General features: G+C 50.6%; 3 protein-coding genes and 1 long non-coding RNA gene across 14 annotated transcripts; 1 reads left to right on the top strand and 3 right to left on the bottom strand.

The window, feature by feature from the left end:
- The first annotated feature begins 397 nt into the window (after positions 1-397).
- On the top strand, positions 398-7,257 carry matr3l1.2 (matrin 3-like 1.2). Of its 4 annotated transcripts, none has more exons than XM_037260711.1 (22): positions 398-488; positions 1,182-1,910; positions 2,174-2,235; positions 2,316-2,354; positions 2,657-2,748; positions 2,835-2,893; positions 2,981-3,097; positions 3,162-3,287; positions 3,358-3,522; positions 3,642-3,766; positions 3,855-4,143; positions 4,427-4,606; positions 4,946-5,048; positions 5,126-5,142; positions 5,236-5,358; positions 5,428-5,556; positions 5,659-5,787; positions 5,852-5,982; positions 6,102-6,576; positions 6,645-6,756; positions 6,839-6,954; positions 7,031-7,257. In XM_037260711.1, exons 2-22 carry the CDS (start codon positions 1,263-1,265, stop codon positions 7,091-7,093), a joined length of 3,300 nt encoding a protein of 1,099 aa, XP_037116606.1. In that variant the 5' UTR covers positions 398-488; positions 1,182-1,262; the 3' UTR covers positions 7,094-7,257. The 4 variants fall into 4 exon arrangements, with proteins under 4 accessions (XP_037116606.1, XP_037116607.1, XP_037116609.1 ...); XM_037260712.1 differs by having other exon boundaries at positions 438-1,110; XM_037260714.1 differs by having other exon boundaries at positions 438-1,910; positions 6,102-6,360; positions 6,421-6,576.
- Positions 1,010-21,430, bottom strand: LOC119128434. The gene is made up of 4 exons (XR_005099007.1): positions 21,334-21,430; positions 21,217-21,264; positions 4,906-4,918; positions 1,010-1,019 (listed from the first exon to the last, which is right to left on the bottom strand). It is a non-coding gene; the product is annotated as an uncharacterized LOC119128434 (long non-coding RNA).
- Positions 7,253-17,172, bottom strand: LOC119128361 (matrin-3-like). Of its 8 annotated transcripts, none has more exons than XM_037260696.1 (26): positions 17,010-17,169; positions 14,947-15,765; positions 14,757-14,818; positions 14,484-14,522; positions 14,321-14,406; positions 14,201-14,232; positions 13,983-14,102; positions 13,800-13,916; positions 13,595-13,719; positions 13,196-13,518; positions 13,026-13,104; positions 12,873-12,958; positions 12,683-12,747; positions 12,506-12,616; positions 12,299-12,424; positions 10,945-11,066; positions 10,316-10,870; positions 10,179-10,263; positions 10,002-10,112; positions 9,805-9,930; positions 9,104-9,225; positions 8,617-9,025; positions 7,780-8,484; positions 7,657-7,705; positions 7,457-7,578; positions 7,253-7,350 (listed from the first exon to the last, which is right to left on the bottom strand). In XM_037260696.1, the coding sequence occupies exons 2-26, from the start codon at positions 15,754-15,756 to the stop codon at positions 7,327-7,329; spliced, it is 4,611 nt and encodes a 1,536-aa protein (XP_037116591.1). In that variant the 5' UTR covers positions 15,757-15,765; positions 17,010-17,169; the 3' UTR covers positions 7,253-7,326. The 8 variants fall into 8 exon arrangements, with proteins under 8 accessions (XP_037116591.1, XP_037116589.1, XP_037116590.1 ...); XM_037260694.1 differs by having other exon boundaries at positions 7,780-9,025; positions 10,316-10,418; positions 10,479-10,870; positions 17,010-17,168; XM_037260695.1 differs by having other exon boundaries at positions 7,780-9,025; positions 10,179-10,243; positions 10,329-10,418; positions 10,479-10,870; positions 17,010-17,167.
- Positions 17,968-20,394, bottom strand: exosc3 (exosome component 3). The gene is made up of 4 exons (XM_037260806.1): positions 20,072-20,394; positions 19,257-19,406; positions 19,019-19,170; positions 17,968-18,507 (listed from the first exon to the last, which is right to left on the bottom strand). The coding sequence occupies exons 1-4, from the start codon at positions 20,303-20,305 to the stop codon at positions 18,300-18,302; spliced, it is 744 nt and encodes a 247-aa protein (XP_037116701.1). The 5' UTR covers positions 20,306-20,394; the 3' UTR covers positions 17,968-18,299.
- Positions 21,431-21,503: the final 73 nt, after the last annotated feature.

The following is a 21,503-nucleotide window of genomic DNA, read 5'->3' as shown; positions in this document are numbered from 1 at the left end:
AAGGGGAAATAGACTCGAATGTAACTCGAATCAAATGAATCCATGACTCAATCGAATCCAAATGGAAAAACTCAGCAGCAATAGTTCAAGCCATGAACAAGTCTTGGAGTGCCACCTGCTGGTAGCGTAGCGCCGTGCTTGTGCATTGCTATCGACGATAGCTAAACGTCCGTCTTTGGGTACCTTCAATCAATGGATCATTTTCCTTATTCGTCGTAGAAAGAAAGTGACATTGAGATCTGTTTCGCAAAATGTAGTTTGCTGTCAGTCATGTCGGGTTAACATCAAGCTGGTGTTTCATTGACTTCAAAATGTCCAGTTGCACTAAAATGTGCGGTTTCTTTTACCATTATTTCTTAGCTTGAGCCCGAAGGAAAGCAGCAAGCCTAGTGACGTCACTACGTTGCTGACGACGGCATATCGCGAGAGTTGCGCGGTTGCTCGGGCACGATTCGCAGCTTTTACCAAGCAGACGGACACTCGGACGGGTAGGAAGATTTAACCTTAACATTTATTTGATTCTTTGGCCGCTTGTTAGTCATCATTTAGCTGCATTTATGTTTTGGAAATATTCATGGCGTTCACGGACGGTTTTCCCGACGGGCTAATGCTTACGTTAGCTCGGGCGAAGCTACCATTTTTCCATTTCTTTATTTAACTTGATACACTTGTGCAATTGAACTCGGAAGCGAATACTTGTTCGCACTTTCCAGTGCGTAGCCTACTCGCTGCGATTCTCTGCGATCTATCTACCTACCTCCTGCGTTCGACTTCATATCAACACATCTGACCTGCTAGCATGTCTGCTAATTGTTAGCACAAGTACGTGTTAGCACAACTGCTTCCATGTTGTAACATGTCGGTCGACTGCAAGTCCCCTTGAAGTGGATTCCTCGCGGTTGGACCAATCTTTATTTTATTTTTTATCTCTGTTGATTGTTGACGATGTTCTTGCTTTTACGAAGCGGTTCTCTGACCACGTGAATCTTCTTTTCTACTTCGAGCTTCCTGCTTTGTGTCTGCAGAGGATGTTTGTATTCCGGTTGTCCTCCTCCACCTCCTCCTGCTCGTCCGCATGCTTGCGTAGCAGCGGTCAGGCCGGGGTCGGCTGTGAGTGATTGCTGGTCTCGGTGGTCACGAGCGAAGACCACAATGTCTGCTTGTCCTTCACTCTCTTTCAGGACCCCACATGCCTCTTGGCCTCCAGACTTGACTTTGCGCGGGAGACCTCTTGAACTTGTTCTCGCCGTCTTTGACCTGCGATGGACGGAGCTTCGAAAGGGTTCGCACCGGGGCGGGGCCACCTGGCTGCCGCCGCCGAGTCCTTAAGCTTCAGCATGAGCGAGCAACGGCCAGTACGCCAGATGGGCGGCAGCGCTTCGGACAACCAGGACAGCGGCTCTCTCATGCCTTGCGGCGGTGGCCCTCTTGGTGGCACCATGAAGCTTTTCGCCAGCTTGGGGCTCTCACCCTCCGATCTGGATGTTCTGGCCCAGATCCCTGAAAAGGACATCAGTGTGGAAACGCTCCCGCAGATCCTCCTGCAGCTCAAAAATCGCAAGGCGGCCCGGGGGCCTTCCTCCTCCGGCTGGGATGACGGGGGCAGGATGCGCGGTGGCGCCGCCTCCTCTTTCGGTCACGGTTCGGGCTCTTCCGACTTTGGCTTTGCTTCTGTCAGCCACGGAATTGGCTTGAATTTCGGCGGCGGGAACCGAGAGACGTCGTACGCTGAACTTTTGCACCGCGATTCCTTCAGCGGTCAGCAGGGGGCGTCGCTCTCCCAGAGCGCCTTCCCGCAGCGCAGGAAGGGCTCCCCGTCACTGGGAAAAGTCCAAGACTTTTTGGGAGCACCGCCTCCCCGATTCCCACACGTGTGCTCTCTTTGTGATTTTGACGTGCATTCCAATATGGTGAGTAGCCACTCCTCCTTCCCGCTGCCATCTTTTAGTCAGTCACACGGGAAGCGACCGCTCTGTCGCCCGTCTTCCATTTGGTCTTCTTCCCGTCAAGAATGCTCTCCTTTTTCATCTTGCACACATTAATGATAAAAGTTCACTTTGGACACACATACGTCACCTTGCACACAACGGGGAACCGTGTGGTGCGGGTCAGTTGCCATAGCAACCTCGGTGTGTGTGTGTGTGTCTGGGCTTATTTTTGTGTATGCGTGTAGGAGTGGACCCAACACACCAACGGACTCCGACATGCTGAGAACAGGCGTGTGCTCCTCAACATGTAAGTCAGAAGCAAACACTTGCCGCGTTGGCGTGCTTTGGATGATGACCGCCTGCCTTCTTTTTGTCGTGACATCGCAGGTACCCCGAGTGGGATCTCAGTGGGGCTCCAAGCAGAAGGTAACCGAGCCGGAGCGAGTGGCCGTCGCCATCTTTGTGGAATTGTCCAAACAAACGCTTGAAAGTCCATTCAGGAACAAAACAATTCATGTCTGGCGTTTACGAGCTTTCCTCTAATCTGTTTGTGCTGTAAAGTTCAGATTGTTGTGAGGTTAAAAAAAAAATACAAATCCGTTTGCTGCCCCTTCGCCCACAAATGATTATGACCCTAATTTTGTTTTTGGCTAACTTCTACGATTCTGCCGTGGAGTCCTTCCTGTTTTGATGCCGCTGCGCCCATGTTCATGTGCTCTGCATTTTAGCCCCATCATGGAGTCCACCAACCTGTCGGCCGGTCTGCTGGGACCCGCACCCTCGGGGCCCGGCCCGGCGGCCAGGATGCCGTCCAGTTGGGGTGAGACCCGCCTCTTTTCCGTCACGTAATGGTGTGATGGCTAGCGCTCCACGTTCTTTCTTTTTTCTTTTTTTTGCCCGTGTAAGGATCGGGACCGTCTCCGGGTCTCGGCATGTCACGGCAGAACCGCTCGGAACCAGACGTGGTCGGTGTTTATATTTCTCGATTTGCCTTTTTGGTGCACGTTGTTGGTCCTCTGTGATATGAATATATCGTTTGGTTGTCCCCACAGCTGAGGAGCAGGGTGGTGGTGGTGAAATACGACAGGAAGCCACTCAGCAACAAAACGTTGTTTTCTTTCGCCGAACCTTTCGGTCGTCTCCAGGAGCACTTGGTCCTCAAGACCAAGGTATGATTTCTTTTTCCAAAGAGCGCCCGCGCTGTGGCGCGTGTCTGACTGTCAGCATTGGCAGGCGTTCCTGGAGTTGGAGACGCATGAGGAGGCGATGGCCATGGTCAACTACTACCAGCAAAATTCCGCTATGCTCTACGGGAAGCCCATCACCTTCTATCTGTCAAGGAGGCTGGTAGTCATCCAGGTGACGTCGCCGTGGCAACGCGCCCGCCCGCCTCCGTCCTGACGCGCCAATCTATTGCGACCCCGGGCAGAAGGAAGATCGCTCGTCGGACCGAGCGCCCTGGGACGCCCCGCATCGCGGCAGCCAGGTGGTCTTCTTCTCCAACCTCCCCAGAGAAGAAGACAAGAAGAAGGAGCTGCTGACGGTGGCCGCTCGCTTTGGCGTGGTGGAGAAACATCTCTTCTTGACAGACCAGGTGACACGCTGCCCTGCTTCCAAACAAATGACCTCGATAGTCATCTGGAGATGAAGAAAAGGCTCAACCTCCTACTCGTTTCCTCCCGCTCACACTAACCTGTGCGCTGCCGTCACCAGGGCTTCATCCAGTTGGGACGACCCGAGGACGCCGAGATGATGGTCAAGTACTACACGGTCAATCCGCTCACAATCAAAGGGCGAGCCGTCCGCCTCAACATCTGCACCAAGTACAAGACCCTCAAGTGAGTCTGCGCCGCCAGCCAACCAACGAGCGAACGAACGAACGCCATGTCGGCGGAACTGCGCCTTCACACCCTTGTTTGTCAACAGCATCAACCGCAGACAGAAGGAATCGGGAAGCAACTGGAAGGCCGACAACAAGAGGAGGTCATCTCCACCCCGCTCGCCTTCCAGTAGCCGAGACGACGAGAACAAATCGGCTTCGGAGGGCGAGGCGGAGGGCGAGGCGGACGACGAAGTGGCGGCCGGAGTGCGGGAGGGGGAGGCTGAAGATGAAGGCGAGGAGCATCGGAGTGCCACGGGTGCTGACGAGGAGGAAAAAGTCAGCGAGGAAGAGGAGAAGGAGCCTGAGGGAGGAGACCTCGGCGTTCACAATAAGGTGACGCGGTCGGCAAAACGGGGCTCACAACGGCTACACAACAAACTGATGAATAACTGGTTTTGAAATCAGACTAGTAAAAATTGTTCACATTTTTGAAAAAGCTGAACGGTGATATAAATTGATAGCAATGTCCAATTATTATTGTTTTTTTTAAAGTGAAGACAATTTGTAATTTTAGTAATGGCACAAAGTCGACGCAACATTTGTCACATAAAATGATGTGGCGGGCCGTATCTGGGCCTCGAGTATGACACTTATGTCGTGGAGGATTCTTCTCAAGGAGACATCTTCACAGGCTCCTGACGATCATGCGGATAGCGTCGCCACGGATGCTGACTTGAAGGGCGATGATGTCACGGGTGAGACGCCTGCAGATGCGGGCGGCGCTGCCCAGCTGGGGGACGAGGCCAAGGAGTGGCTGACCGAAGCGGAAAGTCACCTCGAGCAGGCAACGGGGGAGGTAATTTCTTCACCAAACGTTGGAATATCCAGGGAAAGGTCGGGCGTGTTACCCAAACACACCTTTCGGATGACCGACGTTTCAGTCTTTACCGTCCTTTTTTGTCGCTCACAGTTTTCCGTCATAATCATTCCGATCAAAACAAATCGATTTCACTTTGTGTGTGTCACTTTTCCAAACATAAGGACTTTTCCCTCACGATTGAAATTGTTTTTGAGCACTCACCCGGCTGGCCTGGTTTAAGGCAAATCATTTTTCTAATGGAGCATTTATTTACATGGGGAGAAATGGCCAGCAACGTTTCGGTCCAATCTCTGATGGCGGTCTCTGTGTGGTCAGGATGAGGACTTCCTGGAGAACATGGAGGACTTTGTGACACTGGACGAGCTCCCCGACGAGGACGAGAAAGAGGCGGCGGATGAAGACGAGTCCGACGACATTGGTAAGCCGCCGCGAGAAGGCTGGCGTCGGCGCGATGATCACGTGACGACGATGCTCAGTCTTTCTTCTTCTCTGCAGACCCGTCCAGGAAGGGGGTAGGTGTCGGCCGGCGCTACTCGCATCCATAACCGTGAAGCCTCCAAATGACGGCTTTTGAAGACAGGAAGTGACCTTTTCCCTCCTGTCAGGGGCTACGGGTGGTCAACATCCAGGGCTTCAGGCGAGGCTACAAATTCCTGGACGAGTTGCTGGGACTGGCTACACCCTTCGGGAAAGTGATAAAGCATCTGGTTCTGGACTGGAGGCCCGAGGTAGAGCGAGTCCGCAGGCCGACGGTCGCAGATGACGCTTTGACTAACGCACGCGCCGTATCTCGTCAGGCGTTCCTACAGTTTTCCACCGAAGAAGAAGCTCGGGCCATGGTCAAGTTCTACAACGGCAACGTCATGGCATCGGTATGCGGACGCCCGGTCAGGGTCAACCACTCTTTGACCTACCCGACCATCCAGGTGAGGATGACCCGCTCGTCATGCGGCCCGCCGGCCAGCGTTCCGCTAACGGCGTTCAGCTAACGCCGTTCGGCTAACGACCCCGACTTGCTGCGGTTGCAGTCCGGCAAAGGCAGGGTGGTGTACGTGGGTCAGCTGCCCAACGGCAAGTACGAGGATGAGGATGTCCTCAAATTGGCCGAGCCCTTTGGCAAAGTCAAAAAGTATTTCCTGAATCCCATCAAGAGAGAGGTAGGAAACTCACCCAGATGGTGGACAGTGGTCCCTCTGTTTGAACAAAAGTCTTTGTCTGCAGTGTTTCCTGGAGATGGAGAAGGCAGAGGCGGCAGATGAAATGGCCGAAGCCTACAAAACCAACCAGCCAAAGTTGAACGGTAGACGTCTCCTCGTCTACGTCAGCAGGAAGTACACGCAGCTCAAATACGGGTGAGCTCCCGACGGCTCGGGTGTTCTCTCGGACCGCGGGAAAATATCTGTCCAGTCCGACGGGCGCATAACTCCTGTTTCTTCTTCCAAAGTGAAAGTAATACGAGGTGTATGTGTAGCCATAGCTGTCCCAGCACCACCAAGAGGGCGATAAGCGGCTCATCCTCCAAATCCTCTGAAGAGCCTCCAGCCAAGAAAATAAAGGAGAAAGAGGAACGCAAAGAAGAAATGAAGAAATCCAAGGACCACGACGACGAGACGCCAAAAGACCTCAAACCTCAGGAGGAACAAGAGCAGCCAAAGTCCCAAGAGGAAATAACGCTAAAAGAGGAGGAGGAGGAGGAGGAGGAGGAGACGGCGGCAACGGACAAACCTGAGGCGGACAAACCTGAGGCGGACAAACCTGAGGCAGACAAACCCGAGGCGGACAAACCTGAGGCAGACAAACCCGAGGCGGAGCTTGAAGAGGAACAGAAGAAACCACAAGAAGACGAGCAAATGGAACCTCAGGAGGAAGAAGCTGCACTAAGCTCACCTGTGAAGATGGAAGTGGCCATCCCAGAGAAGATTCCGGATGTTCCCGTGTGCCAGGAAGTGAGTTTTGTTAACATGCTGCACTTTCTTGTATCCATCCGCTGAATCATTTGCTTTGTTTGATGCAGCCGACGGAGGAGCCGTTAGCCGATCAGAACAAGGCTGCCCCCCCCTCGCTCGTTGAAAGTAAACCCGCGGCGGCTTTGCCGCTGCCACCGTATGACCCCGACAAAGCTATCGGTAAGCGGGCGGCGGCGGCGGCAGTGTCTTCTCGGTATTGATTCGCCGCTAACAGAGCTTCTGTCTGCTGTGCTTTGTGCAGGTGTGGAACACATCAAGATGGGTTACTACTGCCGCGTCTGTCTCCTTTTTTACTCCAACGAGGACGTGGCCAAGAAGACGCACTGCAGCAGCCAGATGCATTATGACAAGTTGCAGGTGAGGTCCCGCCCCGCGCCGCGCCGCACCACAACGGCCAAAACGTCAACGTGAGTGAGGACGTTTGTGCCTACAGAAACATCTGGAGAAGGAACGAAGCAAAACGGAGAAGAAGCGAGCCAAGAAGCCCAGCGCGTGACTTCCATTTCGCAACAGACTCATTTTGGTTTTTCTTTAGACACTGACCTTGAAAGATAGACGTTTTACATTAGCTTATTGTCATGTGATGTTGCCACGTCAATTTCCAGTGTGTGTGGACTTAAGTTAGCATGTTTTACAAAATAAATGTTTTACACACTTCAAGTCATGTAACTTTATTGTAAAGTAAAAATGTGACCAATGAAAAGTTGACATGTGTGGAACAGCATTCCCTCAGGTTGCCATTTTCATCTTCTCCTGAAATGAAAAGGCTGCTTGTGTAAGTCTGTTTACAACGTTGGGAACAAAAAAAAATCTCCAAATGACCTTCTACCTTATGGGTTTTTTTTTCCTACTCACTCACCCAATACTTGAAGTGGTGCTGACGACTACTGCAGTGCTGCACCTTGGCTTCATCCTCGTCAGCGTAGATCAGCTGACACAAGTTGCAGAAGTAGCCAACGACAGGACGCACAAACTGGATTCCTGCGAGCATCGAGAAAGCAACGTCAAGGCAGCCAGGTCACGGAGAAGCTTGCAAGTCCTAAGGAGGTGACTACTTACCGATCGGGTGGTGGGGTGCGGTGGGGGTCCCTGAATTTCCGTCAGCTTCCTGAAAACACGCCAGTCATCAAAATGCATCGATGGCACACACACCAAAAAAAAAAAAGTGAACAGGAGTCACACCTGATTCTTCTGATTCTCATCAGACGTTTCACTACTCTGCTCTTCCTTTCGGATCTTTCCAGCCACAGAAGTGTCATCGGGAGACGCTCTTCTCTTAACTGTCCCGCCCAAGTCCTCTTCACGACTTGGGTCTTCCTGCGGGGAGTTGGTTACTCTGGGATCTTTGCCGGACACTTGATCTGACCCCTTTGAAGAGACGCTTTCCCTCTCTGGATCCTCTCCACATTTCTTTTGCGTGGTCCCAACTGCCTTTCCAGACTCCACCTGGCCTTCTTCACAAGTCTTTGTGGAAACACACCTTCTCTTGATTTTTTCCGACTCGCTCTTCTCTATTGTTCGTTTCCTGGTCTTTGGCCCATTTCCCAAAGGGTTTCCACCTTCTGATTCAATCTCCAGAGTCTTCCTGCTTTCTCTTCCAACCTCTGCAATCTTTCCCTCTTCTGATAATGTTTCCAGAGTCATCTCATTGTCTGGCTGGTTCTTCAATCTCTTCCCACCTTCCAAATTCTGTAGAGCCTTCCCATCTTTTGGTTGTTCATTGTGAGTGTTCCCACCTTCTGAAGCATTCTCTGGTTGATTCTTCTCACTGTCCGATTTGTTCTCTTTGGACTTGACATTGTGGATGTTTTCCTCTTCTGATCTGTTCTGTGGAGTCTTTGTGACTATTGTTTGGACATTGTCGGTGTTCTTGCTGTCTAGTTTATTCTCAAATATGTTCTTTGTCGTCTTGCCGTCGTTTGACTGGGCACTGCTGGACTTGCCTTTTTTGGGTTTATCCTCAACGACCTTTGTGACCTTTGTTTGAACATTGTGAATGTTCTCACTGTCTGGTTTATCCTCAAATGTTTTCTTACCGTCTGATATGTTCTTTGTCGTCTTGCTGTCGCTTGTTGGGGCATCGCTCGTGTTGGCTTTATCTTCAAGAGTTTCTGACACGATGCCCTCTGGCTGACTTTCTTCCATCTTCTCAGACTCTGCCTTGATCTCAGTCTTTCCGGATCGTGATTGGACGTCCTTAGAATTCCCAGACTTGGACGAGGACAAAATGTCTGAAGAGCTGCTGGATGTGGATTCCTTATCTGGGGTCTTTCTGGTTAAATCTTTCTCCCGAGCCGGTTTTTCTTTCTCCTGGTCTGATGCGGACGAAACGTTTCTTTCTTCTTTGTCTCGGCTCTTGCTTTTATCACGTCGATCGCTCGCTCCCGTCCGCTCACCTGTCTCGCGCTGGTCCCAGTGTACCACCGTGCTGCAAACGAGCACAAAGGTTAGCACCACCGGTCGCTCGCTTTTTACCGGAAGGAGGTGGGACGACCGAGGCGCTGACCCATTTCTGAGGCGGCGATATTTGTTGGAGATCAGGACGACGGTTGGAGTGTCCTTGAAGTAAACGTTGAGTTCATTGACCACTCTTATGGCCTCTGAGCTGCACGACAGCTCGAGGAAACCCTGAAAGACAAGTTTGCAAGGTCACTTGTACACCCAATCACAAAGCTTTCAGATTTCAATTCATTCAAATTTGTTTTGTATTTAAGGTCAAGTTTGTAGTGTTCAAGCCTTTTCGTCACATGTTGAAACTTTCTGACCTGAGAGTAAAAAATTCAAATCCCCGTGGCATTATAAGCGTAGACGACTGGCAACGTTCCCTCTTTGGAACTACTGCACCATGAATAAGGCCTGATCGCATTGAAGCTGCATGAGTCGAGTGTGGCTACATGCAAAACATTTTTAGTGGCGTCACTACTCAACTTCAGCTTTAAATTGGCAAAATAATGATTTCAAGTCCCCTCAAGTGCTGCTTTCCTCCATGTTTTAAATGTCTCCTTTCTCCAACATGATCAGGATTATCATCAGGCTTCTTTAAAGCTTGCTGGTGAGCTGCGGATTTAAATCAGGGGTGCTAGCGGATGGAACCATGTAAAACATGCCGGACGCCGGTCCCTCAGGGACACGCCTGCCTTAGAGGAACTACTCCAGCAAACCAACAGCACATCAGCGGTGACGCCAAACCGGATCGGTTTGTGGTACCTTTCGTAGGCCACGCAGAAGATAGTAGCACACGGGCCTCCCAAGGCCTTTGGCCAGCTTGACAAAGTCGGCGGCGTTGCAGTAGGACAGCGGAAGGTCTTTGAAGTACACAACCCGAGACACATTCTGGAGGAGAACGACAATCCGGTGAGACGCTGGGCTGGACCACCGGCAGGAAGCTGGCCGGCGCTCCGTACCGGGCCGTGGCCGCCTTCCCCTGCGGCGCAGTCACGGGACGGCTCGACAACTTTACTGCTCTGCTCCTGTCCAACTTCATCCAGCATGATGTAATCCTCCAAGTCCACTTCCTGCAGAGGGGGGACAACTTGGAAACGTGGACCTCGAGCTGCGTAAAAGGTAAGCGACGTCCCGACCTCATCCGACGTGTCCTCCGTTTTGCTGGCGCCGTGGGCCTTGCAATCCTCCCCCTTTTCGTGGCCTAAAATCACACGTGAGAGGACGAAATCACATTTTTAAAAAGCAGTAAACAAGTGGTCAGATCAGTTTTAAACGAGTGTTCCCACCTTCTGAAGAGGTTTCTGGTTTATTCTCAAGCGTCTTCTCACTGTCCGATTCGTTCTCGCTTCCTGATTTATTCTGAGGAGTCTTTGTGACTTTTGTTTGAACAATGTGAGTGTTCTCACTGTTTGGTTTATTCCCAAATGTTTTTTTACCGTCTGATATGTTCTTTGTCGTCTTGCTGTCGCTTGTTCGGACATCGCTCGTGTTGGCTTTATCTTCAAGAGTTTCTGACACGATGCCCTCTGGCTGACTTTCTTCCGTCTTCTCAGACTCTGCCTTGATCTCCGTCTTTCCGGATCGTGATTGGACGTCCTTAGAATTCCCAGACTTGGACGAGGACAAAATGTCTGAAGAGCTGCTGGATGTGGATTCCTTATCTGGGGTCTTTCTGGTTAAATCTTTCTCCCGAGCTGGTTTTTCTTTCTCCTGGTCTGATGCGGACGAAGCGTTTCTTTCTTCTTTGTCTCGGCTCTTGCTTTTATCACGTCGATCGCTCGCTCCCGTCCGCTCACCTGTCTCGCGCTGGTCCCAGTGTACCACCGTGCTGCAAACGAGCACAAAGGTTAGCATCGGTCGCTCGCTCGCTCGCTTTTTACCGGAAGGAGGCGAGGCGCTGACCCATTTCTGAGGCGGCGATATTTGTTGGAGATCAGGACGACGGTTGGAGTGTCCTTGAAGTAAACGTTGAGTTCATTGACCACTCTTATGGCCTCTGAGCTGCACGACAGCTCGAGGAAACCCTGAAAGACAAGTTTGCAAGGTCACTTGTACACCCAATTACAAAGCTTTCAGATTTCAAATCATTCAAATGTTTTCGATGCACAAGTGATTGTACCCTACGTTCTTCCATAGCTGGGTCAAAAATGAGCCATATTGGAATCAGTGTTTTTAATGCCATTTTGGTATGACATTAATTACTACATAATTACTACAATAACTACAATTACTTCATTGGTTCTTTTATGAAGGCGGAAGTACAAGCCGAAACATGTCAGGTCATGCAACCTGAAATACTTTGTTTGAGGTAATAGAGGCCGGTGAAGTAATTGAAAAGTGAAAACAAAATGAACTTAATCCAACTAACAGCAATTTCACGTTTGAAATATTCTGAATTTCTTTGAAAAAGACAATGACCTAGAACAGTCGTCGAAAAATGTCAACATTGTAAACATCCATTGTGTGCGTGCGTGCGTTCGTGAAAAAACATGTTTTTTGAGGAATACCTGGAATATGATAGCAATTTTTTACGATGAAGGTATTTCAAATATAAAACAACCTCACTTATGCATCTAGGGGTAAAAACTAGGGTCAGGGTTTCAAACTAGGGATAGGGATTCAAACTAGGGTTTAAACCCTAGTTTGAAACCAAAAGCCTAAACCTGGTTTGAACGCCTAACCCTAGATTGAAATCTGAGTTTGAAACCTTAACACTAGTTTGAAACCCTAGTTTAAGGTAAAGTTTGCATTGTCAAAAACCTTTTTGGGTCATGTTGAAACTTTATGACCTGAGAGTAAAACATTTTAAAAATGACTTTCTCTTTGGCCCCATCTTATTTATGCCTTTAACTGGATTTTGAATGATTTCTTAACTCGTCTCGGCGAGACCAAAGCAGCCAGACAGGAGATGTGAGCAGAGGCTCCGTCGATCGCACCTTTGCTCACTAACGCTCTTGCAGAGTGTTTTGGTAGCTGCAGTTTGCATCAAAGCGTTCAAAAGAAGATTGCATGTCATAGGCTCTGGCTGTGGCATTGAAAGCGCCAACAGCCGGCGCCAGGCGGCCGGCCAGCCAGTCCTCTGACTCTTCCCGTCAAGTCATCGGGTAAATCCATCGCCTCTGACTTTTTGAATTCATTGTACATTCCCCAAAATACAACATCTGACTGGCAACGGGGGGTTTTTTTTGTTTTGTTTTTTTAACCAACAGGCTAGTGCACATCAGCGGTGACGCCAAACCGGATCGGTTTGTGGTACCTTTCGTAGGCCACGCAGAAGATAGTAGCACACGGGCCTCCCGAGGCCTTTGGTCAGCTTGACAAAGTCGGCGGCGTTGCAGTAGGACAGCGGAAGGTCTTTGAAGTACACGACCCGAGACACGTGCTGGAGGAGAACGACAAGCCGGTGAGACGCTGGGCTGGACCACGGGCAGGAAGCTGGCCGGCGCTCCGCTCCGCTCCGTACCGGGCCGTGGCCGCCTTCCCCTGCGGCGCAGTCACGGGACGGCTCGACAACTTTACTGCTCTGCTCCTGTCCAACTTCATCCAGCATGATGTAATCCTCCAAGTCCACTTCCTGCAGAGGGGGGACAACTTGGAAACGTGGACCTCGAGCTGCGTAAAAGGTAAGCGACGTCCCGACCTCATCCGGCGTGTCCTCCGTTTTGTTGGCGCCGTGGGCCTTGCAATCCTCCCCCTTTTCGTGGCCTAAAATCACACGTAAGAGGCAAGGCACCGACTTTGGTTCTCAGGAAGAAAACGCGCACGATTGATTGCGCAACACCAGCCCCTCAATTCGACTGATGAAAGATCAGGCCGGTCTTCTTCCTCACCTTCGTCGGCCGTTTCCAAACGGTCGTCCTCCAGGTCCTCGCCGACGACCGCCATTCCCTCGATGTCGCTGTCATCTTCCACGGAGCTAGAATGCGACGTGGAAGGAAAGGCGTTAACCGGCGACACGGTGGACATAAATCACCCTAACCTACTCGGCGTCCATGTTGCTCAGGACTTGGTCAACGGCGTCGGCTTCGGAGCGTTTTCGTGACGCCGAGGCGCCACTGGATGCTGTGGACGAGGACAAACGGTGGTTAAGCGGGACCGATAACTTGTTCGGGATGAATAGACACGAGGATTCTTCTGTCTTGTTTTTTTTTACCGCTCATCTCGGGCTTCTGTGCTTCTGGCATTTTGGCACTGCTGGACTTGGACCTTGCCTTCCTGTCTCTGGATCTGGACCTGATCTTCCTGTCTCTGGACTTGGAGCGGTCCTTTGAGCCCGTCTTCCTTTCACGGGAAGTTGACCTGGCCTTTCTGTCTCGTGACTTGGACCTGGACCCGGCCCTCCTGTCTGTCTCCCTGGCCTTTCTGGACCTGGCCGTGTGGTCCGCCCTGCTCTTCTTGGACTCATCTAGTGTGTGGCCTTCATCTCTGCTCCTCTCAGTTGATTCTTCCTGGTAGCGGTGAGCGAAGGCGCTTGTTCTGGAAGCGGGCGGAAGGCAACTTCGTGAAGCTGGGCCAATGAGGAGCAAGCGCCCGACTGTCGGGTCACACTTACCTGAGACTGGAGGTTTCTACGGCAAATGTGACCCGGAGGACGTTGTCTTTGATCCTCAGATGTTTGGAGGAATAATAATTGACCAACTTTTCAGCGTCTTCCAGATTTTTCATTTCTACGCATGCCTGGTAGGATTCATTTGAGATGTGGGCAAAAAGCGGCCAGGGATCTTACGTGGCACTTTGTCGCAAACGCCCACGCTCACCTTGGACCGCCCGAAGAGCGTGTACACGATCGGGCCGAAGCGTCTGACAACTCTGAGGAGGTCCGACCAGTCCTGGTTTGATTGCGGAGGCGGTGTGAAGCTGACCACGCAGGAGCTCTGAACCAAAACAAGGCAACATCTCAAGGGGGACCAGCACTCGGGAGGTTGTCCTTTGACACGCACCTTCACAATGTTGAAGACATTGGAGATGCTGAAGTCTACCCGCTGCTCGTCCACATACGGAGGACGCCGCTTGTGGATCGACTCCCGAGCCTGCTCGGCCCATTTGGATTCCGCAACGGGCTGCCGACGACATCGTTTGGAATAGTCTCAAAGTTGACACGTGCCACGCTACTTTTGCGAGCAATCTGAAACGGAAGCGGTCGCTCATCAATGCTTACCTTCTTCTCTGGGCTCTTTCCAGCTTGCGACCCTGGTGTACAGAAGGAACGCCAAATGGACATGAAAGACAAGTCAGATTTGTTGAAAACAAGCGCTAAAGGCTCGCCTCGCCCACTTACTGCTGCCGTCGTCATTGGTGGCCCAGAAAGTCTCTGGGTCTTTCCTCCGCCTCGCCCCCAGCCCCACCTGGGACTGTCGCTCATCTCTTCAATGACAAAGCTCACGTTAAACACTTTGAGTTAACTGCGTCTGTTGTCTTTTTGGCAAGCTCGCTGCACTAACCTATTGGGCGTCTCCTTGCGGCAATCCCACGTGGGAAAGCTGAGGAGGACGGACGGACAAAGATGTTATTGCTAACATACTATGCATGTCACATTGTAGAATAGGCATTCCAATTCATGTGATCATTTATTATAAGGCTGCACTGTCAATACATTTGTTGACAGACAGACAGACAGACGCGTTAAAGCAGCAGCAGCAGCAGCAACAACAACGATCGGGAAAGCGGCAGGAACGGGACCAAAGTCACGAGTACACTTTTGAGAAGAAACTCACCGGTGCAGCAGGCCGAGTTGACCGTCAGCATGCCGACTGCTGTTGATGTGTTTCCTCCAGTCCTGAAACAGAAAAGCCCCCGTCAGATCTTTTCCGTGCCTTCTTCTTGACCCACTGAAGATCCCTCTTTCGTTTTGCCAGCATTCCCAACGAGGCCATCCGGCCGGGTTCAGACTCTCGGGCTACTTACCTCCAACGAGATTACACAGGCATTACACAGAGAACACGAGGTGGGGTACGTCTGAGGCTCCACGCTGTAGAAATCCTGCACTTCCTGTTTGGACGGTGCCGCAGCACCGGGAGGCTGGCTGGCAGAGGCGTCAGGGTGACCTCGTTCCGACCCGGTTTCCCACCGCCTCTCGTCCAGAGGCGCCACAGACCTGTCAGCTGGGCTAGGCCGGTGGGCCAGGGAGAAGAGGGAGGGAATGGTCGCTGCTGCTGCTGCTTTGCCAGGCCCGGCTTCCGCAAAGTATCTGGGAGACTGCGACGGAGGCTCGCTCCTGGCCGGCCTTTGGGTCTGGGAGGGCGTCGGCTCGCTTCTCGGATTCTGCCAGCAATCTCGCCACTCGCGAAGCGGCTCTGCAGGAAGGCCTGTCGGCTTGATGTGGTCCAGGGGGTACTCGACCACCCGACCGCTATACTGATGCCAGGGCAAGCTGGGAAGGTCAAAGGAGGAGACAGGGGGAGGATGGGGTGCTTCTCTGTTGGATTTAATCTGACGGACAATGTGCGGCAGCGACTCCACAGTGAGTTTGTCCTCAGGGATCTCGGCGAGGAGCGCAAGGTCGGCGGGCTCCAGACCGCAGCTGCTCAGGACGCTGAGGGCGCTGTCCATCGAGCTGAGCGGCAAGGCAGGCGCTGATGTCGAACTACCAGACCCATAGTAGCCGCGACGATCCGGCGAGGAGCGGCGGTGGCGTTCAGAGAGGCCGTCGGGACCCAGACTGGGTCGGAAGTCAGTGTCAGGCATAGGCCTTCGCTGGTACTGGCGGTGAGACATAGCGGGGCGCTGCACACAAATGCCGGGGAAGACCATAAACACAGGACAGGATCAGTCAAGCGGGGTCCGAGCGAGGAGGACCCGTCTGGAAGCTCAAAGAGGATTAGACACATGGTATATTTCCGTGGCAATGCATCAGGAACGTTGGGAGAAGCTTGAGAACAGTCGTCGGGTTCTGTTTTTTGTTTTTAAAAAAAAAAAAAAAAACAACAACAAAGGCTGATGTTTTTCCATGTAAGGATGGCACGGCTAAAGCATAAGATGAACGTGACTGACGAACCGCAACAAGTCCATTATCTGGGCAACAAAAACGCTGCTCACAACGGATTCCTTTGGCCTAAAGTGGAAACCGTGCTTTTCCATGACAACACTGGTTCCTGAAAATGCATATACTTGACAACAATGGGGGTTAACACTTACTGTTTCCAGGCTGAAAGAGATTGAGCTCAAACTGGAAAGTTTAGCCGGATTTCGGTTCGGTGTCAGACAGACAGACAGACCAAAACAAAATTGGGCTTTCCACTGCACGTATTCTGCAAACTGACACAGCGGCAGCAAACGAAGCAACAAAAGAATCGAGGTGATTACTAACGTGCGTGACTGACTTTACATAGCCTTTATTTCATTGTTGTCATTCATTGTTCTTCTCTCTGCGCCTAGTTTTCATCACAGCTTGGCAAGTTCTCCAAAGATCAAGCGCACAAGTTGTAGGACTCCCAAATTTGTGGTTGACAAAGCCCCTTCAAAGTCTTTGAGGTGAGCAACGGCATCGCTCTTCTTGGAAAAGAGTTGTTGTTCTTCCACGCGCCTCTTTTGTTTTGACCGGGTCCCTATGTGATATTTACTCTGAGCCCCCAATCAGGCTCATTACTTAACCACCTGATATTTGTTCATGACAATGTATGTTCACAACTTTTCTTTCTCTATGCATGGCAACTGTACTAATTTACACTGATAAGTCCTCATTTCCCCCTTTTTTTTACTATATTTATAATACCTGACATTTATTATACTTGAGAAAAATGTTCCGTTTGAAATTCATTGTAGGTTTGTTACGTCTGTCTGTGACGCTAGGATTTACCTGGTAACTTAAACTGCTTGATTAGGGTATTAATGAGAAACATTATACAACAATGTTATCTATTGTCTGTGTTTAGCAAGATTTCGGATGCTAGCTAATGTAGCATAAATAAGCTTCGAAGGCTCCAGTCCTTCCGCTCGAAACACAACACAACACAACAAAGCAAATTTACCCAAAATGCAAACAGCGGCTGAGGTCACGCAGTCATGACGGGGTCCGAGTTATTCTTCGATCTTAATTCGAACCACCGATTAAGCGAGGAACAACCAAAATGTTAACGTCAATACAGCGGCGGCTGTAGCACTAAGTCCTACGTCACGTCCGCATTGCGCGCATGTCGCGACCGATGCCGCAAATGGAGTAGCTCTTCTAGTTCTTGTATTATTTTGATTTTGTTGATCTCGGCAAGTACAACATCCTCATGACAACGTCATTTTACATTTTGTTTGACATGACTTATCGTAAAGGGAAGCGGGTTAAGGCAATTCATCGAACATGTTTTTGTGTGCGCGTTCAGGGCATTCTGAACCCAAATGCCAAGGAGTTCACGCCGGGCATTCGGAAACACATCCCGTGACCGCACACCGTCCCGTCATGCGCAAGACGCACGCGGGCCAATGTAAACATGCGTTCGATTGGCCACCGCTGGTATGTTAGTTGCATTGCCCTATGCCAGTGGTTTCCTAACCGGGGGCGCGTGCGAGGATAACCCGGGGGAAATTGACAATTTTTCGGGGATAGTGGTGGGCTAACCGAAAAAAGTGACCAATTCAAGAAGTCATTGTGTTAATAGGCATTCGGGAGAATGCTAATTAAGCCTTACTTTATAGCTGTATGGTAGACCGCTTATTATGCTACTAATTAGTTAGGGTTAGATAGGGTCAGGGGTGTGAGCACTGGTTGGTGAATTGAATGGGGTGCGAACAAGGAAAAAGGTTAAGAACCACCGCCGTCCGTCTGCTTGCTTGTTTGCGGTTTAAGGTAGGTGCTGTGCTACCCGCAATGCTTTGCGAATGCACAAAACTAGAGGAAAGGCAAATATATTTTTGGTAACCGTTTGAGAATATATGTGTATTGAAGAAGAAAACAAACAATTGCCTTGTACCTGACAATGTTTTTTTTTTTTGTTCTTTTAAATGGTGACATCACAAAACTCCATTTGTCGTGCGTTCATTTTTGTTCACCTTGTCATCCAGACAAAAGCGTCCGTCCGTCCATCCATTATTTATTAGTTCATGACTTGAAAGAGTGACAATATGAAATAATAAGATGCAGTTAAATGAGTCCTATGACCAAGCAGAAATTCAATCATGACATTAAAATAGTTTGTGTGCAGAAAAAAAAAAAAGGCCCCATTTGTACGGATCTAAATCAGTACACACACACACACCTCGTCCCTAGAAAAAGTCAATGGGCTGGCTCACTGTGTGTCGGGTGGGCGCCTCCATTTGAATCCCCACCTCTAGAGTGCCCCCTGGGCCAGTCTGCTAAAGATCTGGCGCCTCTGGGCAGGCGTCATGTTCTCGCAACTCTCCAGCAGGTTGGCTAAGACCAGCGTCCGGCGGACACTCGAAGACTTGACCCACAGACGACCGTTCATCCCCACCACCATCTCGCACGGGAACAGCTGCTCCAGCTCTGCCCGCAAATCGCTGTGGGGGGCCAACAACCTGAGATGGGGGAGAAAAGGAGGCTCAGCGCAAAGGGGTTTTCATCTTAGGGACTATTGAGGTCGATCTATCGGTCCTCGAGACCAGTGCTTGTCAACCTTTTTTCATTCACGGCACACCTTTTCAGTGGAAAACATCTCGAGGCACACCAAGAAAAATCTGGTAAGACGTAGCCACCTATATGAACAATATAGTCATTCTTATCAAAGTGTCCCTTGTCTTAACGTACGACGCAATTCACTCCCTGCTGCCCTCTAGTGACGAGGAATCATTACACGATGACGCTGCCAGTCACTACTGCAGCACAGACACTCGACAATGGCATATGATCTGCAGGTAAGAATTCATTTGTTTTCCAAAAATATTTCGGGACCAATCAGGTGAAATTGGATCATTTTCCACGGCACACCTGACGATCACTCGCGGCACACGAGTGGTTGACAAGCACTGCTCGAGACCTGGTGATTGAAATGAACGATTTGAAATTTCAATCACTCCGGCGCGTGCATACCGTCTGGCAAGAGCCAGCGAGACCCTGAAGAGGAAACCACCTGCTCCAAACACTCCCATCCCATTGGCCCGTCCTGCACTGTCCACGCAAACAAGCTCTGCCTCCATGTCCTTGTTGGCGACTATCAGTTGCGCAAACAACAGGTCGCCCACCTAAAAGGGGGCGGACGGCGAGGTAATGGTTGCGTGTCACACAGGTGTCCAGTCAGCGGCTTCTGACTCTCATGGCACACACGCACCTGGACATTAGGTCGGTTCCTCTTGGTGGCGCCTTCGAAGGCCAAGTAGGACAAAGACGCCTGCTCGCTTCCGCCGACGTCCACCTTGAACACGTCGCCCGACTTGGCCGTCACGATGCCGATGACCGTCTCTCCTTTGGCTGGAACGTACTGAGGGAACGCAAACACGCACACTCAGCATCTTCACAAGGATTTCTTCCCCTTTCAAAAATTGCCCATTGGTGACGTGACCTGCACAAACTTGCTGTCGTTAAGCAGACTTTTAAATGGAACTTTGACTTTTCGGGTGGCTATATATATCTATATCTATATATTTTTATATATATGACCCCGGGCGTTGGGTTTGACACGTATGGTGTACAGCGTCAGGGATGTCAGTCATTTTTTTCGGCAGGCCGCATTGTAGTCATAGCTTCTTTCGGAGGGCCATTATGACTGTCAACCCAAATAAAAGTATGAGCACCTCATATGAGCTACAAAGCAAACGGACAAATAACTCCTTTTCAAATCAGATGAGTAAAAACTGGTGAAATATTTTTTTTTTTTAAAAAGAAGATACTATTGAAAGTGAAGCCAATTTGCAATTCTAGTCATGACACCCAATTTGTCTTGGCGGGCCACATAAAATGATGAGGCGGGCCGGGCCGTATCGTGGCCCCCGCCCGGGCCTGGGGTTCGACGCGGATGCGCGAACGGTTGTCGCCTCTTGATGACGTCGCCATCGCGCTTCGCTCTCCACAGCGTTTGACAAATCCGGACGCGTAAATGAGCAAAGAGGAAGACATTTGTTGCGCGTGTTGTGTATTGTTTGTCACCCTCTTGTGCTGGGCGTCCAGCCAGAACATGTTTGGCTCTTTGTGTCGCAGAAGTCCGCTTTTATACGCCAACAGCCGGTCGCCACTGCGCCGCAGCCCGGGCCCGCAAAGCACATTGTCCGCCTTGGAAGGGCCCGCTAGCGAGATAGTGTCGGCCTTGGCTGTCGTGTCCAAGCAGAACTCGTCTCCCGGCAGCAGAACCGAGCCCACTTTGGCTTTTAATCGAGACAACATTGTGGCTGGCGTTCGCGCTCACGTGTGTAGCGAACGCACTGCTTGCTTGTCTGTTTGTGTTGACGCGCCGAACCAGCTCGCAGCGACACCTCGCGGACGGGAGGAACAACCCCGCAGTCACGTCCCTGTGACGCAGAGCACCTATTACACAGGTTGGTTGAGTTCAATCACAATTCTTGTTAAGAAAGCTCTGTTTTCAGGAAAGTACAATACAGCGCTGGGCCTTTCAAGAGCAGAAAGTCTCCATTCCGAAAAGGCAACGTTCAAGCTTCTTTGGTCAGCTTATATTCAGTTGCACATGCCGGTGTGGGCCGAGTTTGATGGGTGATGAGTCGTTGGGGTGGGGCAAGTTCGCAGTAGAGTTTGATTCAATGGGAGTCGGTGCTGAGTATGGGCGATTCGGTGTGTGTGGAGGGGGGCTGTTGTCTTCCATCCCGTCTTTCGGCCTTGGTGATCATCTTTGGCCGGGTTCTTGGCTGTCTCCCTCTGGCACCTGCTGGGTTTATCTCCAAGCGACCTTCCTGTAAACATTCTGCTCCATTCTTGCACATACACTGTCGCACCTCATCCAGTCGTCATTCTTCCAATTTTGTCATTTTGTACGGAATGATGTGAGCTTTTGGCTGTGACATCATCAATTTATTAATGTTCCCTGACGATGCAAAGTTTGTTCTCACCACTTACCATGTTTTTGTTTGTTTGTTTGTGTGTTTTAACAAGGAAAGACTGATGTGCTTATGGATGAAGATGACTTGTACTTGTGAGCAGTAAAGAGGAGTAGTTGAATTGTGTTCATTACGGCTCCAGAGAGTAATCGGCAGCAACGTCCGCCTTCTCTGAAGAAGACCAATATGATCTGGCAGGCAAATTACAATCGACTGCTCTTCTGCTTCAACGTTGCGTTTCATCACAAACGGGTTCCGGTTTTTTTCTTTCTGCATCTTAACCATCAGGGACACCTTGAAAGAGAACGCGATACGTAAATGCAAACTTCGATGAAATCGGGCACCGTACAAAAGAACACTTACCTTATTTGGGGAAATGACAGCAAAATGTTCCCACACTGGGGAATGTTTCCTTTTTCTCGCAGGTTCCATCAAAACGGTTCGTTTGCAAAGAATCTCGATGTGTCACGGCACCCATCCTGGAACTAACTGACTGAGCTAGAAAACTGGCCATTTGTTTTTGTTTTCTTGAG

This window comes from Syngnathus acus, chromosome 10 (genome assembly GCF_901709675.1).
Source record: "Syngnathus acus chromosome 10, fSynAcu1.2, whole genome shotgun sequence".
NCBI classification, from domain to species: Eukaryota; Metazoa; Chordata; class Actinopteri; order Syngnathiformes; family Syngnathidae; genus Syngnathus; species Syngnathus acus.
This window is presented reverse-complemented; position numbering and strand designations above follow the sequence as displayed.